General features: G+C 40.0%; 3 protein-coding genes across 7 annotated transcripts in view; 2 read left to right on the top strand and 1 right to left on the bottom strand.

Annotated features, from left to right (window-relative positions):
* Window positions 1-5,208, bottom strand: part of creg1 (cellular repressor of E1A-stimulated genes 1) — an 8,798-nt gene extending 3,590 nt beyond the window's left edge. For all 4 annotated transcript variants that reach the window (XM_077238123.1, XM_077238126.1, XM_077238124.1 and 1 more), the window contains exons 1-2: window positions 4,849-5,208; window positions 1,284-1,403 (exon numbers count right to left, since the gene is read on the bottom strand). In XM_077238123.1, coding sequence (XP_077094238.1) covers window positions 1,284-1,403; window positions 4,849-5,124 — 396 coding nt within the window. In that variant the 5' untranslated portion in view covers window positions 5,125-5,208. The remainder of the gene's footprint in view (window positions 1-1,283; window positions 1,404-4,848) is intronic.
* Window positions 5,209-7,709: 2,501 nt separating this feature from the next.
* Window positions 7,710-8,369, top strand: LOC143746285 (histone H2A-like). Its single transcript, XM_077238121.1, has 2 exons — window positions 7,710-7,803; window positions 7,869-8,369. The coding sequence occupies exon 2, from the start codon at window positions 7,880-7,882 to the stop codon at window positions 8,300-8,302; it is 423 nt and encodes a 140-aa protein (XP_077094236.1). The 5' UTR covers window positions 7,710-7,803; window positions 7,869-7,879; the 3' UTR covers window positions 8,303-8,369.
* Window positions 8,370-10,107: 1,738 nt separating this feature from the next.
* Window positions 10,108-11,502, top strand: h2af1al (H2A histone family member 1a like). Of its 2 annotated transcripts, none has more exons than XM_077238119.1 (2): window positions 10,108-10,125; window positions 11,053-11,502. In XM_077238119.1, exon 2 carries the CDS (start codon window positions 11,064-11,066, stop codon window positions 11,484-11,486), a length of 423 nt encoding a protein of 140 aa, XP_077094234.1. In that variant the 5' UTR covers window positions 10,108-10,125; window positions 11,053-11,063; the 3' UTR covers window positions 11,487-11,502. The 2 variants fall into 2 exon arrangements, with proteins under 2 accessions (XP_077094234.1, XP_077094235.1); XM_077238120.1 differs by lacking the exon at window positions 10,108-10,125 and adding an exon at window positions 10,899-10,987.
* The last annotated feature ends 2,854 nt before the right edge of the window (window positions 11,503-14,356 follow it).

Below are 14,356 nucleotides of genomic sequence, written 5' to 3'. Positions count from 1 at the left end.
AGATAAAGAGGAAGAGGAGGAGAAAGAGGAAGAGAAAGAGGAAGAGCAGGAAGAGGTGGAGGAAGAGAAGGAGGAAGAGAAGGAGGAAGAGGAGGAGAAAGAGGAAGAGGAGGAGGAAGAGGAAGAGGAGGAGGAAGAGGAGGAGAAAGAGGAAGAGAAAGAGGAGGAAGAGGAGGAGGAAGAGGAGAAGAAAGAGGAAGAGAAAGAGGAGGAAGAGGAGGAGGAGGAAGAGGAGGAGGAAGAGGAGGAGGAAGAGGAAGAGGAGGAGGAAGAGGAGGAGAAAGAGGAAGAGAAAGAGGAGGAAGAGGAGGAGGAAGAGGAGAAGAAAGAGGAAGAGAAAGAGGAGGAAGAGGAGGAGGAGGAAGAGGAGGAGGAGGAGGAGGAGGAGGAAGAGGAGGAGGAGGAGGAAGAGAAAGAGGAGGAAGAGGAAGAGGAAGAGGAGGAGAAAGAGGAAGAGGAGGAGGAAGATAAAGAGGAAGAGGAGGAGGAAGAGGAGGAGGAAGAGAAAGAGGATGAGGAAGAGGAAGATAAAGAGGAAGAGGGGGAGGAAGAGAAAGAGGAAGAGGAGGAGAAAGAGGAAGAGGAGGAGGAAGATAAAGAGGAAGAGGAGGAGGAAGAGGAGGAGGAAGAGAAAGAGGATGAGGAAGAGGAAGATAAAGAGGAAGAGGGGGAGGAAGAGAAAGAGGAAGAGGAGGAGCAAGAGGAAGCGGAGGAGGAGGAGGAATGGGAGGAGGAGGAAGAGAAAGAGGAGGAAGAGGAAGAGGAGGAGAAAGAGGAAGATAAAGAAGAAGAGGGGGAGGAAGAGAAGGAGGAAGAGGAGGAGGAAGAGAAAGAGGAGGAGGAGGAAGAGGAAGAGGGGGAGGAAGAGGAGGAGAAAGAGGAGGAGCAAGAGGAAGCGGAGGAGGAGGAGGAAGGGGAGGAGGAGGAGGAGGAAGAGGAGGAGGAAGAGGAGGAAGAGGAAGCGGAGGAGGAGGAGGAAGGGGAGGAGGAGGAGGAAGATGAGGAGGAAGAGGAGGAAGAGGAAGCGGAGGAGGAGGAGGAAGGGGAGGAGGAGGAGGAAGAGGAGGAGGAGGAAGAGGAGGAGGAGGAAGAGGAAGCGGAGGAGGAAGAGGAAGCGGAGGAGGAGGAGGAAGGGGAGGAGGAGGAGGAAGAGGAGGAAGAGGAAGATGAGGAGGAAGAGGAAGCGGAGGAGGAAGAGGAAGCGGAGGACGAGGAGGAGGAGGAGGAAGAGGAGGAGGAGGAAGAAGAGGAGGAGGAAGGGGAGGAAGAGTGTGACCTCTGACCTGGATCACGGAGCCTGAGAGGATGATGTGAGCACACAGAGGACTCTGCGGGTCGAAGCCGTGGTTCTTACAGTAGTGTGTCTGAGCCAGAGACACGGAGAGAGACGCCTGCGGATTCACCTGAGACACACACACACACACACACACACTTCATCAGCACTAGGGGTGGGACGTCCACAATCTACTTTTCAAGCGAATCATAAAGATTGTGATCTTTTAAGGCTTTTAATAATGTTAAAATACAGCAATGACCACTGGATTATTATTTTCTCTTTATTGTTTAAATCTCTGGACATATTTCTGTAATAGATCATTTTCTGCCGAAATAAATAATCTTACAATTTAAACAATTCGTTTGCACGTGTGACCCTCCTGACATCGGGAGCTCGTCCGGGATACGCTGTGTAGGAATGTTGGTCCGGGAAAGTTACTTTTAAAAGTAATGCATTACAATATTGCGTTACTTCTTTAATAAGTAACTAATTGGGCCCTATTTTAACGATCTGAAACGCAAGTGTCAAAGCGCAACTAAGTTTGTGTGCGGATCCCGGCGCTGTTGCTATTTTCCCGGCGGGATAAATGCCTCTTACGCCTGGCGCAAATCTAAAAGTGGTCAGTCTGAAGTAGCTTCATTATTCATAGCTGTGGTTTGGGCGTAACGCGAAACAAACCAATAAGAGCTTTATATCACATTCCCTTTAAGAGCATGATGAACGAGGTGCGCTTGTTCCATGGCGTAATACTATTATAACGGCGCATTTACCAGGCGCGCTTCAGAACCGGTTCTCAGGCGAGGAGATCGATGTTCTCGTCAGGGCCGTAAAAGAAAGAGAAGTGACATTGGGGAATGGACAAACCCACACAAACTAGCTTCGGTTAAACATGCATGTAATCATTTAAAATCTGAATGTAAATGTGTAAGCTTTATGCCTATTTTCCCCATCGTCATGGACACAACAATGATTTCCCTCGTGTTTTAATATTTTTCCTTATAATAATGTATCATTTGGGAAAAAGTTAAATGCATCTGTGTAGATGAGAGAATCATCTCTAGTGTATGTGCGTTGTTCACACTCTGTATTATGGCCAAGCATGCGCGTTTAAAATAGCATCTGAATGTACGCGCAACGCGACACTGACTTTAGACTGGGTTTTTCTGGTCAGTAGCGCAATTGTTTTATAGAACAGCAGAATAGCGTGAGGGAAAGTTAGCGCCGGAACACGCCTCCTCTTTGTGCTGAACCGCCCCGGGGAGCGCAAGCGTATTTCTAGTTAACCGACGTGTGTCTGTGGAGGGAAACGTCCGCTTTGCGCGGGTGCAAAATAGGAATGATAAAAATTGATAAAAATTTAAACTAAAAATTGAATGTAATGCTCTTTCACACCAAACGTGGCCCGAACAAGCCTCGACTGAAAAACATGCAAACTCACAGTTTAAAACAACACTTTTCAGCTGTTTAGCCGTTCTGGATTGAAGAAGAATGCAAGAAGAAAGTTCAACACTGACTTCAGAATTAATGAAATGAAACAGAAATGTGATGTTTATCTAAATGGTGGAAGTGGATCATTGAAGGTCAGTAGCAAAGGCATTGGTTAATACAGTTAGATTAAATACATAAAGTATATTTGTGTAATTTAATATAAACTATTGCAGGTTTGCGTAATATTCTAAGATTACATTTCACTGTTTTCATTAATTTTGAGTAATACTAAATCTGTTTGTTTTGTACACCCAGCAAGCATCAGCCGTCATTTCCTCGTCTGGGTTAACTATAGATCAGATATAGTCCGGCTGTGAGTAACACACTTCTAGACAAAATAACTATGATTTTGGTTACATGTCGTTTTTGCCTAAATAACTTGCGATATGTATGATATTCCATCATGTAAGCAAAGTCAACAGTGATTACAAGTTTTCATTTCTTTGACATGTAATCTAATTGATGACTAGTCTATTCTAGGGCGATGGTCTATTAAACTTTCACTGACAGCCCAAATGTTGCCTTGATTTAGCCTAGACATCAGACTGTGTCGGACGGCTATTAGACGTATTTTAAACGCAAAACTGCTTGCTGGGTATGACTGCTCACATTTAATTTAAAACTACAATAGCCATCATGTTTACACAGCGAAAGCGATTTGTCTCAACATGAGAGCTGTCGGTCAATAAATGCGAAAAACAAAGTAACTAGCGTTACTTATTTGAAAAAGTAACTCCGATACTTTTATGTAAATGTAAAAGTAATGCGTTACTTTACTAGTAACTTTTAAAAAGTAATCTGATTACGTAACTCAAGTTACTTGTAATGCGTTACACACAACACTGTTGGTGAGTCTGTGATTATTTTTGGTAACGGTCAGCTTTATGAACGGGATAACTCCGGATAGGCAGTGTGTGTGTGTACAATCCTTCGAGGGAACACTGTTTGTTGTTTTGTTAATTATTTTGCCTTTTTTGTTTAAATCCCTAGACATGGTGTCATATTTCAGTAATAGATCATTTTCTGTTTTCTGACTAAATAAATAATCTTGTAATTCAAACAATTCGTTTGCCGATGTGACAGTCAGGAACGAGACGCGGATGCGTGTCGTTATATTAGATCCATGCTTTCGGTCTTAACGCTAATGCAAACCTGATGCTGTGTGTTATTAATGTTACACAAGATCACTCACTGCTCTTGACTGAATAACTTTAGAACTTTATAAGAATCAATGTTAAATTGTTTTAAAGTTTAAGTCCGGGTTTAATGACTATTTTGACAACTGATAGTTTAATGCAATACTGTGTTTTAAATTGTGCAAATAGAGGCTTGTTCCAGTCTGTATATTCTTAACAGTACATCTCATAACTGGGAAGATCATGATTGTGTTATAAGATCTTGATATGATGTTTTGCAGTGTGTGTGTGTTGATGTTTTTGACTTCATGAGTTCTGCTGAATGCTGATAAACTCTCGCTGACTCACACTGACACACATAAAGCCTCACGAGCACTAGATGTTTATGCAGTTTCTCACTACAGATCAAGTTCACTTTTAAGACCATTTTTACCATCATTCTGTGCAGTTTAATGTGTGTCTCTCTTGATTTGAGTCGTAAATCTCCACTTCTGCAACTTTTCACACAAACTTTCCAGTTCTATTTATATATTCTGAATCTGCCCTGATGTCTAGGCTAAAACAAGGCAACATTTGGGCTGTCAGTGAAAGTTTAATAGACCATCGCCCTAGAATAGACTAGTCATCAATTATAGCCTATTAGATAAAGAAATGAAATGAGTGAATGAAACCAAACACCTAATCACTGTTGACTTTGCTTACATGATGGAATATCATACATCCAGCAAGTTATTTTGTCAAAAAACGACATGTAACCAAAATGAAGGTCATTTTGGCTAGAAGTGTGTTACTCACAGCGGTTCTATTCAAATGAGGCTATTGCTGGCTGGGTTCTTCCCACAGTTAGAGTTACTATGGTAAAACCACGGTAAATGATGGTAGGGGTGCTGTAACTATAACGTTATTCGATGTGTCAAGCGGTTATTGATCACACTGATGACCGTGTACCTGCAGGTCCTGCACGGAGATCTCCATGTGGGTCAGGTACATGTACGGGGTCCCGGTTCCGTTGCCCACGGGCCCGTCGCTGATGGAGAACGCGTTGGAGAACGGCTGTCCCTTCACGGGATCATGAGTGGAGATCGTCGCCATCGAAGCCCAGTCACACTTGTGGACCACGAACCGAGCCATCCGAGCCACCTCCTCATGCGGAGGAACCGACACCGAATCACAATAACGAGCGCAAGCGAGCGCCAGAAACACCGCGAGCAACGCGCGACACATGACTGACTTCTGCGACACAACACCACGATTATATGACCACTGAGTCACTGTAAACACTAATGATTCATATGACCACAGAGTCACTGTAAACACCAATGATTCATATGACCACAGAGTCACTGTAAACACCAATGATTCATATGACCACAGTCATTGTAAACACTAATGATTCATATGATCACAGTCATTGTAAACACTAATGATTCATATGATCACAGAGTCACTATAAACACTAATGAACACTAATGATTTATTTTACCAAAGAGTCACTGTGTGAGCATCGAACACAAATGATTCATATGACCAGAGTCACTGACAGAACGCAGTTGATTCATATGACCACAGACTCACTGTAAACACTGAAGGCTTGTTCGACTTGAACCGGCGCTGCACAGACCGATCGGTTGATGACATCAAAGTACCGCGAGAGCGATTAGAGAGCAGACGGCTCCTTATGCTTTTGAATCGCTCTCGCGGTACTTTGATGTCATCAACCGATCGGTCTGCGCAGCGCCGGTTCAAGTCGAACAAGCCTTGAATGATTTATTTTACCAAAGAGTCAATGTGTGAACATCGAACACAAATGATTCATATGATCACAGAGTCACTGATCACAAACACCGACCACGATTCATTTGATTATGCAAGTGAGCTCTACGACAAATGATCACATGATCAAAACAGTCATGTGAACACAACACGTGCTTGAACATGAATTATGAAAGCTGTGATGAAAGCATCGCGATTCTCTTGCTACACCTTGATCAAACCTTTAACCTATTCATATTTTAGCATAATATCTCACTAAAACTAATCAACTAATCAAGAATAAATGCATTATAGAACATCATGAAAAATGATATAGCCTACAAGTAAATGTTTCCCTTTAGTCTTGACTTGAAAAGTGAAATAAAACAGAAATTATTATTATTATAAATTATTATTATTATAAATTATTACCAAAAAATGTTATATTACAACACATGCATGATACCAAATGCATGTAATCAATATTGTCATAAGGAATTCAGATATTATTATATAAACAAGCTTATTATAAGCAAAAAGCTTTTTTAAATGACTGCATTCTACAATTTATTTAACTTAAGGTTTAAAAAGTTTTTAAAATGCGCTCATAAAAACTCCCTCTAATTAATTGTTTAAAATATAATGAATTCATCAGCTGATTGGCCAGCAGTCTTTAATTGGCACAGGTGAATTTCAGTGAATGCCAATGAAGCTCCAGTATAAAAGACAAAACTCTCAGATAGGAGTTAAACAGCTTTAGTGTTTCTACCTGGTTTGTGTTAAACTGGTAAGTTTATGTTGTGCTAGTGTTTGTTTGTGTTGAACTGGTAAGTTTGTGTTGCTCTAGTGTTTGTTTTGTTGTTAAATCAGATTTTATTTAAAGGAGCCGTATGTAAGATTGTGGCCAAAACTGGTACTGCAATAACTTTGAAATGACTGTAGAGCGGTGTATGACCCCTGACTCCAGGTTGCCAGATAAGCTGCAGGATACAGCAGGAACAGGAACTGCTACAAGAAGCTTTTTCTGTTAATTATGTTTATGCTTCAAATGAGAGATCTTTTGCAAAGTTACTATTTATCGCAAAAATTTACTAATGGCGATTAGACAAATATAATCGTAAAGATGTACGCTCGTATGTGACAGTACATTGTTAGAACAGTAGCAAAGCGACCAGCTGTATTTTTTAACTTACTCTGCAGTACACGTCCATAACGCTTAAATATGTGATGTGAAAGATTACATGTAATTCTATTATTTTTTGCTGTAGAACTTGCATGATAAACAAGTAGGCTACAAAACGTTCCAAGTGGGACACATTATTCACATCATAGGCTACAATGTGCTTTCATTGGTGTTATGGACGTTAGAAAAAGTTATTTTACCGTGGAATTGCGCCTATACTGCTTCCAATTCGATGACCTCCTCCTCCATATGAGCTAACGTAACGTTACTTTAAACGAACATGCATAACTTTGTTCGACTGTCATGAATATTTGAAATGTCCATTTACATCAAGTACAAGTTAGCCAAACATAGATGAATCTTACCTGTCCAGAAATTCTTCTCCGTTTTCAGCCGTCTCCATCTTTCAAAGGCATCTCCTATACAGATCCTTGTTTTATTTCGGACTTTGTCACAAAGTATTTCGGATACATAACGAGTTTTTTTTGGTTTCGCAACGTTAGACTTTTTTTTTATCCGATTCCGACACGTTTGTAGCTGCAGCTGTGGTAACTAGCAGAGCTGGCAACCCGGATGACTTCGTGATTGGTGGATAGTTGTAGGGTGACGCATCAGACCAAAACACAACATGACAACATCAACATCAGTTGAGGGCTGCAACTTCACTTTTTAAATGACAATATCCTGGCCGGACTACTGTTGTCAGTGATGTAAGTATTTGAAATGAACATGATTTCTTAATGTCTAGTGACATATCAGGGCCAATTTATGATTAATTGAAATAAATTTCTTACATACAGCTCCTTTAAGAAAACTTCACTTAACTGAGATATGATTAGTGAAAATTTGTGATTCTTCCGTTACTCCACTTTGTTTTAGATCAGCATTGTTCAGATAAATCGATCAGTTCACTGGCACTTTGCTTATTGTCGTTCAACTTATAATCGACTTTACTCCTTTGCATACGTGTAAGTCTTAAGTACTCGAGCAGAGTGAGTTGAGTTCAGATTAACCGATGGTTTGTCTCTTCTAGATCTGCTCATCATGTCTGGCCGCGGTAAGAAGCTCGTAACCGCAGCGAAACCCAAGACTGCCGTGTCGCGCTCCTCGCGCGCGGGGCTCCAGTTCCCGGTGGGCCGCATCGCGCGTCTCCTGCGGAAGGGAAACTACGCGTCGCGCATCGGCTCCGGAGCGTCGGTGTATCTGGCCGCGGTCATCGAGTACCTGTGCGCGGAGGTGCTGGAGCTCGCGGGCAACGCGTGCCGCGACAACAAGAAGGCCCGCATCGCGCCGCGTCACATCCAGCTAGCGGTGCGCAACGACGAGGAGCTGAACGCGCTGCTGGGCGGAGTCACGATCTCTGAGGGAGGAGTTCTGCCCAACATCCAGGCCCAACTACTGCCCAAGAAGACCAAAGCAGCCCGAGACCCGGACACCAGCAAACCGGGCCAGTCCCAGGACTTCTGACTGCGAGGACTCTAATGTTTTTAGCACTATAATCTCAACGGTATTAATAAAATGTCTTTTTATACAATATCTGGCTTTTTTCAATGCATAGGCCTGAATAACTGTGCACTAATTTGACTTCTAAAGATGAGAACCATAATTGAGCTGAATGACAGTTTTCTGTAGAGCTGCTTATAGCTGAGATTGAATTTGGTTCATGATAATTGAGTACTAATGAAACTCAATTGGTTTGATTAACTGAATACTGGCACTATTGTCTTCATTCTGCTGTGAAAAGGCTCTAAAAACACAATAGTGTCATTCAGTTCAATAACCATGTCAATGTTCAATTATGAGCCAGATTTGGTTTAAGAAATAAAGTAGCTCAACAGAAGTTGTTTAATAATTGAGCTTTGCAACATTTAACAGTTATTGGAATTGAAACAACATGCAATGACACTGTTGTATTCTGTAGAGCTGCTTTACAGCAGATTGAATATCATATTTGAAGTTTGCAACATTGACACTATTGAACTCCTTTCATAATTGAACTAGTCAACATTAACGCTATTTAATTTATTTCATAATTTAACTTTACTGATACTAATGAACTTAATTGAAATAGTTTAATTTTTTTTTTAATTTGCAACATTGACACTTGAAGTGAATTGAATTCCTTTTATAATTGATGTACTTTGCATCACTGACACTATTAAACAGAACTGAAAGTTTCATTATTGATTAACTTTGCAACATTGGCACTATTGAAATGAATTTGTTTCTAAATTGATGAACTTTGCAACATTGACACTATTGAACTGAATTGAATTCCTTTCATAATTGATGAAATATGCAACATTATTGAACTGAATTTGTTTCATAATTGATGAACTTTGCAACATTATTGAACTTAATTTGTTTCATAATTGATGAACTTTGCAACATTGACACCATTGAACGCACCTGAACTATTAAAGCTCATTAAAGCATTATATCTGTCTTGCTGCGCACTGATTAATCCTTTCACCTCCTATTAATATTTTAATATCTCACTAAAACTACACAATGTTAAATAATATAAAGGCATTGTAGCACATCATGAAAAATGCTATACAAATAAATGTGTCTTGACTTGGAAAAAATATATATAATAAAATAGATTTTTTTTACTATCATAATACACCAAATTCAGGATACTTTATATTACATCAAATTCAATATACTTTAGTCAATCAATATTGTTATAACCAATTTAAATATTAGCAATACAAACAAGCTTATTGTAAGCAAATAGCTTTTTAAAATGACTGCATTCTACAATTTATTTAACTTAAAGTTTACAAAGTCTTGAAATGTGAAAAACTCCCTCTAATTAATTGTTTAAAATATAATGAATTCATCAGCTGATTGGCCAGCAGTCTTTAATTGGCACAGGTGAATTTCAGTGAATGCCAATGAAGCTCCAGTATAAAAGACAAAACTCTCAGATAGGAGTTAAACAGCTTTAGTGTTTCTACCTGGTTTGTGTTGAAGTGGTAAGTTTGTGTTGTGCTAGTGTTTGTTTGTGTTGCTCGAGTGTTTGTTTGTGTTGCTCGAGTGTTTGTTTGTGTTGCTCGAGTGTTTGTTTGTGTTGCTCGAGTGTTTGTTTGTGTTGCTCGAGTGTTTGTTTGTGTTGGACTGGTAAGTTTATGTTGCGCTAGTGTTTGTTTGTGTTGCTCTAGTGTTTGTTTGTGTTGGACGGGTAAGTTTATGTTGCTCGAGTGTTTGTTTGTGTTGCTCGAGTGTTTGTTTGTGTTGCTCGAGTGTTTGTTTGTGTTGCTCGAGTGTTTGTTTGTGTTAAACTGGTAAGTTTATGTTGCGCTAGTGTTTGTTTGTGTTGCTCTAGTGTTTGTTTGTGTTGGACTGGTAAGTTTATGTTGCTCTAGTGTTTGTTTTGTTGTTAGATCAGATTTTAATTGTTGAGAACTTTAGTGAAAATCTGTGTGATTATTCTGGTACTCGACTTTGTTTTAGATCAGCATTGTTCAGATGAATCAATCACTTTCTTTATTGTTAAATTCAACTATCATGACTCTTAACCTAACTTATAAGTAACTTCTGTCATTAACTTAGTTACTTTACTCCTTTGCAACTTGACTACTTGTAAAGCCAGTTATAAAAGATTAGATTCTCCGATGTGAATTAAACCGCTTTATTGCTTATTCATTGAGTTAAACCGGTAAATTTGTATCTTTCTAGTGGTTTTATTTGTCAAATACTTTAATAGTTGTTGTGCTCATTTGCAACAAAGTCAACTTTCAGTCACTTTAGATGTTTTAGATCAGTGTTGTTCAGATGAATGATCACCTCACTGCCACTTTGCTCGTTGTCAAATGCTACTTCTAATCACTATTTCTGTCATTAACTTAAGTTAGCCTACTTTACTCATTTGCATCTTGACTAGCAAGACTTCAGGTACTCGATTAGAGTTTTATTTATTTTTTTAGTTCAGATGAATCTATCATTTTGCTTGTCAAAGTCAGTTTCTAATCATGACTCTCATAAACTTAAGTTGCTTTACTACTTTGCAACTTGACTAGCCTACTTGTAAGACTTCAGGTACTCCACTTTGTTTTAGATCCGCATTGTTCAGATAAATCGATCAGTTCACTGGCACTTTGCTTATTGTCGTTCAACTTATAATCGACTTTACTCCTTTGCATACGTGTAAGTCTTCAGTACTCGAGCAGAGTGAGTTGAGTTCAGATTAACCGATGGTTTGTCTCTTCTAGATCTGCTCATCATGTCTGGCCGCGGTAAGAAGCTCGTAACCGCAGCGAAACCCAAGACGGCCGTGTCGCGCTCCTCGCGCGCGGGGCTCCAGTTCCCGGTGGGCCGCATCGCGCGTCTCCTGCGGAAGGGAAACTACGCGTCGCGCATCGGCTCCGGAGCGTCGGTGTATCTGGCCGCGGTCATCGAGTACCTGTGCGCGGAGGTGCTGGAGCTCGCGGGCAACGCGTGCCGCGACAACAAGAAGGCCCGCATCGCGCCGCGTCACATCCAGCTAGCGGTGCGCAACGACGAGGAGCTGAACGCGCTGCTGGGCGGAGTCACGATCTCTGAGGGAGGAGTTCTGCCCAACATCCAGGCCCAACTACTGCCCAAGAAGACCAAAGCAGCCCGAGACCCGGACACCAGCAAACCGGGCCAGTCCCAGGACTTCTGACTGCGAGGACTCTAATGTTTTTTTAATTTCACTTTTAAGCTCTTATCTCAATGGTATTATTAAAATGTGTTTCTTCTACATTGTCTGGATTTTTCTTTTTCTTTTTTTGGGGACAAAAAAGGGGAAAACCGACAGAACAAGGAACAGATGTGTCATAACAGCAGTGCTCAACTTCATGTAATACAGGGAGAGGAAAAATACCTATACATCTCAATTTGTATTCAAATAAGAGATCCTTTTTTTTTAAAATATGCTTTACATTTACTCCTGGCATGTCTCTGAGAAAATCAAATGTTCCATAACATAAATGTTTCTTAACTATTTCTATCCATTCAGCGATTGTTGGGGATTCTTTACTACTTAGCCATTTCCTAGTTATTGTTTCATTGCTACCTGCTAAAAGTAGACCTATTGTAACAAATTACTATCTGCCTTTCTCAGCCCTGTTGGTAGATTTCCTAAATACATAACGCTGAAATTAAACTAAATCTCTGAGCTGATTGCCGTCACCACCTCTGCCCAATACAAAGAAATAATAGGACACTCCCAAAAGATATGAAAATGACCAGCCGACATACTCTCCAACACTGACCATGTTCAGGATTATTGCTCTGACTTTTTTATATTGGGGTTATAAAGAATCTTAAAGTGTTTTTCCAAGAGAATTCCCTCCACAGACCTGAGCTAGACTGTGTTCTGCATATGTTCAACCAGTCATCCCCACTTCTATTTGTTAGCTTTTTCCCACCTCATTTTTACATTTATAGTTGAGAGTCCCCTGTCCAACTGTAAATATGAATATACTTAGACATCAGTTTTCTGCTAGTATTACCCTTATATGCGTCGATGAATATCCTAATCAGGTCTGTTCCCTTCTCTCCAGTAGTTTTAATGGTTATCAAAGTGGTGTCTCAATTGAAGGTATCTGAAGAAATCTTCCTTCCCTAAATAGTATCTAGAGTTTTTTAAAGGTATCCAAACCGTCAGTGGAGGATATCAATCATACAGTACGAAGTGATACCCGAATTAGTCCATTGCTTGAATCTACTGTCCAGACCAGCTGGTGCAAATTCTGTATCATATTCCACCCAACGTAATATTTCTTTCAAATTCCTTATTTTTAAGTAGTTTGTGCCAGACGTTAAAAGGGGCTGCCATCCACTTAGTTATTTGTTCAGATGTTTCTTCAGGAGAGTTGTTTCACCCAGTATAGATCGGAGAGGTATGCTTATTTGACTTTGCTCTAAGTCCATCACACTCAGGGTCACACCAACAAACCAGAGAACGTAACTGTTCTGCTCTATAATAATCTTCCAAGCACGGTAGAGCCACACCACCTGTGTCCTTCGGGAGTTGTAATGTTTGAAATCTAATCCTTGGTTTTTGTTTTCCCCAAATAAAAGATGAGATAATTCTATTCCATTCACTGAAGGGTTTGAGAGGCACTTCTACAGGCAATGATTGAAAAGAAAAAGCAGCCTGGGTAGTATATTCATCTTTATAGCGTCTATTCGGTTATGCATGTTCATTGGTAGTAATGACCAACGGTTTAAGTCTGCTTTATTATCAGCTGTTATAGAAATGTGGTTATAAATGGCAGGGACCTCTTTAGCTATGTGTACCCCTAAATATTTAATTGTATTACCTTTCCATTTAAATTGACAGATTTTATAAATGTTTTCTTGTGGTTCGTAGTTGAAAGTAAGCGTTTGAGTTTTATGCAGATTTAATTTATAGCCGGAATTCTTTAAGAAGAGATAATAATTTGGGCAAACTTGCATCAGGACTGGTTAGTGTCACGAGTATGTCGTCCAAATATGCACATATCTTGTATTGTGTGTCTCCTATCAATCCCCTTCCTTTTTGAGGGTCAGTAAAAAACGCGTCGTTTTGTGTGTCCCTTTAAATGCAAATGAGCTGCTGCTCCGGCACAGAGGGCGGAGCTTCAAGAGCTCATGTGTTAGCAGCTCCAATTACCTCTAAACCGTTCAGTCTGATGTTTAAACTGGAGTCGGACAATGATGGAGAGAAGAGTGACATGTAGAGCAACACGACATTTCTGAATGGTTAGTTGATGAATTTATGTTACTGATGTGGAGTTAATTATCTACAATTAGAATGTCAAGTCACCTTCATTTATATACGACTTTCAACAATATAGATAGTTTCAAAGCAGCTTTACTGTGATGATAGAAAATTAAAGAGATTGTTTTGTAAAGTTATTGTATAGAGGAAAAGGATCTACCGCCAGCAGTCGATTTATTTATTCTAGGTATTATCAACTGGCCGGAGTTTTGAGATCGCAATAGACGTGAAGGACTATAATGCGTTAAGAGCTCGCTCAAGTACTGGGGAGCTAAACCATTTAGTGCTTTGTAAGTAATCAGCAATATTTTAAAATGTATACGATGTTTAATAGGGAGCCAATGCAGTGTTGACAGAACCGGGCTAATATGGTCGTACTTCCTGGTTCTGGTAAGAACTCTAGCGGCTGCGTTTTGAATTAGCTGTAGTTTGTTTATTAAGCGTGCAGGGCAACCACCCAGTAGAGCATTACAATAATCTAGCCTTGATGTCATGAACGCATGAACTAGTTGTTCCGCATTTGTCATTGAAAGCATTTGATGTTTTGAACTCTGCAACAGTTATTCAAACTGAATTGTTTCAACATTTAACTATTGTCTTTAAACTTGGATATAAAGCAGCTCTAAAGACTGTCATTTAAGAAACTCAGTTCAATGTGGACTCAATTTCAAAGCTTAATAATGAACAAAATTCAGATTCTGCTGTAAATCAATAGTGTCATTATTCAATCAATTCAGTGTTGATTCATTTCAAATAACTGCTACTTGTAAAGTTCTATTAAACAA

Source organism: Siphateles boraxobius, unplaced genomic scaffold, assembly GCF_051911475.1.
Source record: "Siphateles boraxobius isolate OS27281-9 unplaced genomic scaffold, OSU_SipBor_1 215, whole genome shotgun sequence".
NCBI lineage: Eukaryota > Metazoa > Chordata > Actinopteri > Cypriniformes > Leuciscidae > Siphateles > Siphateles boraxobius.
Note: the sequence above shows the minus strand (reverse complement) of the source record. Positions and strands in the feature narration are given on the sequence as shown.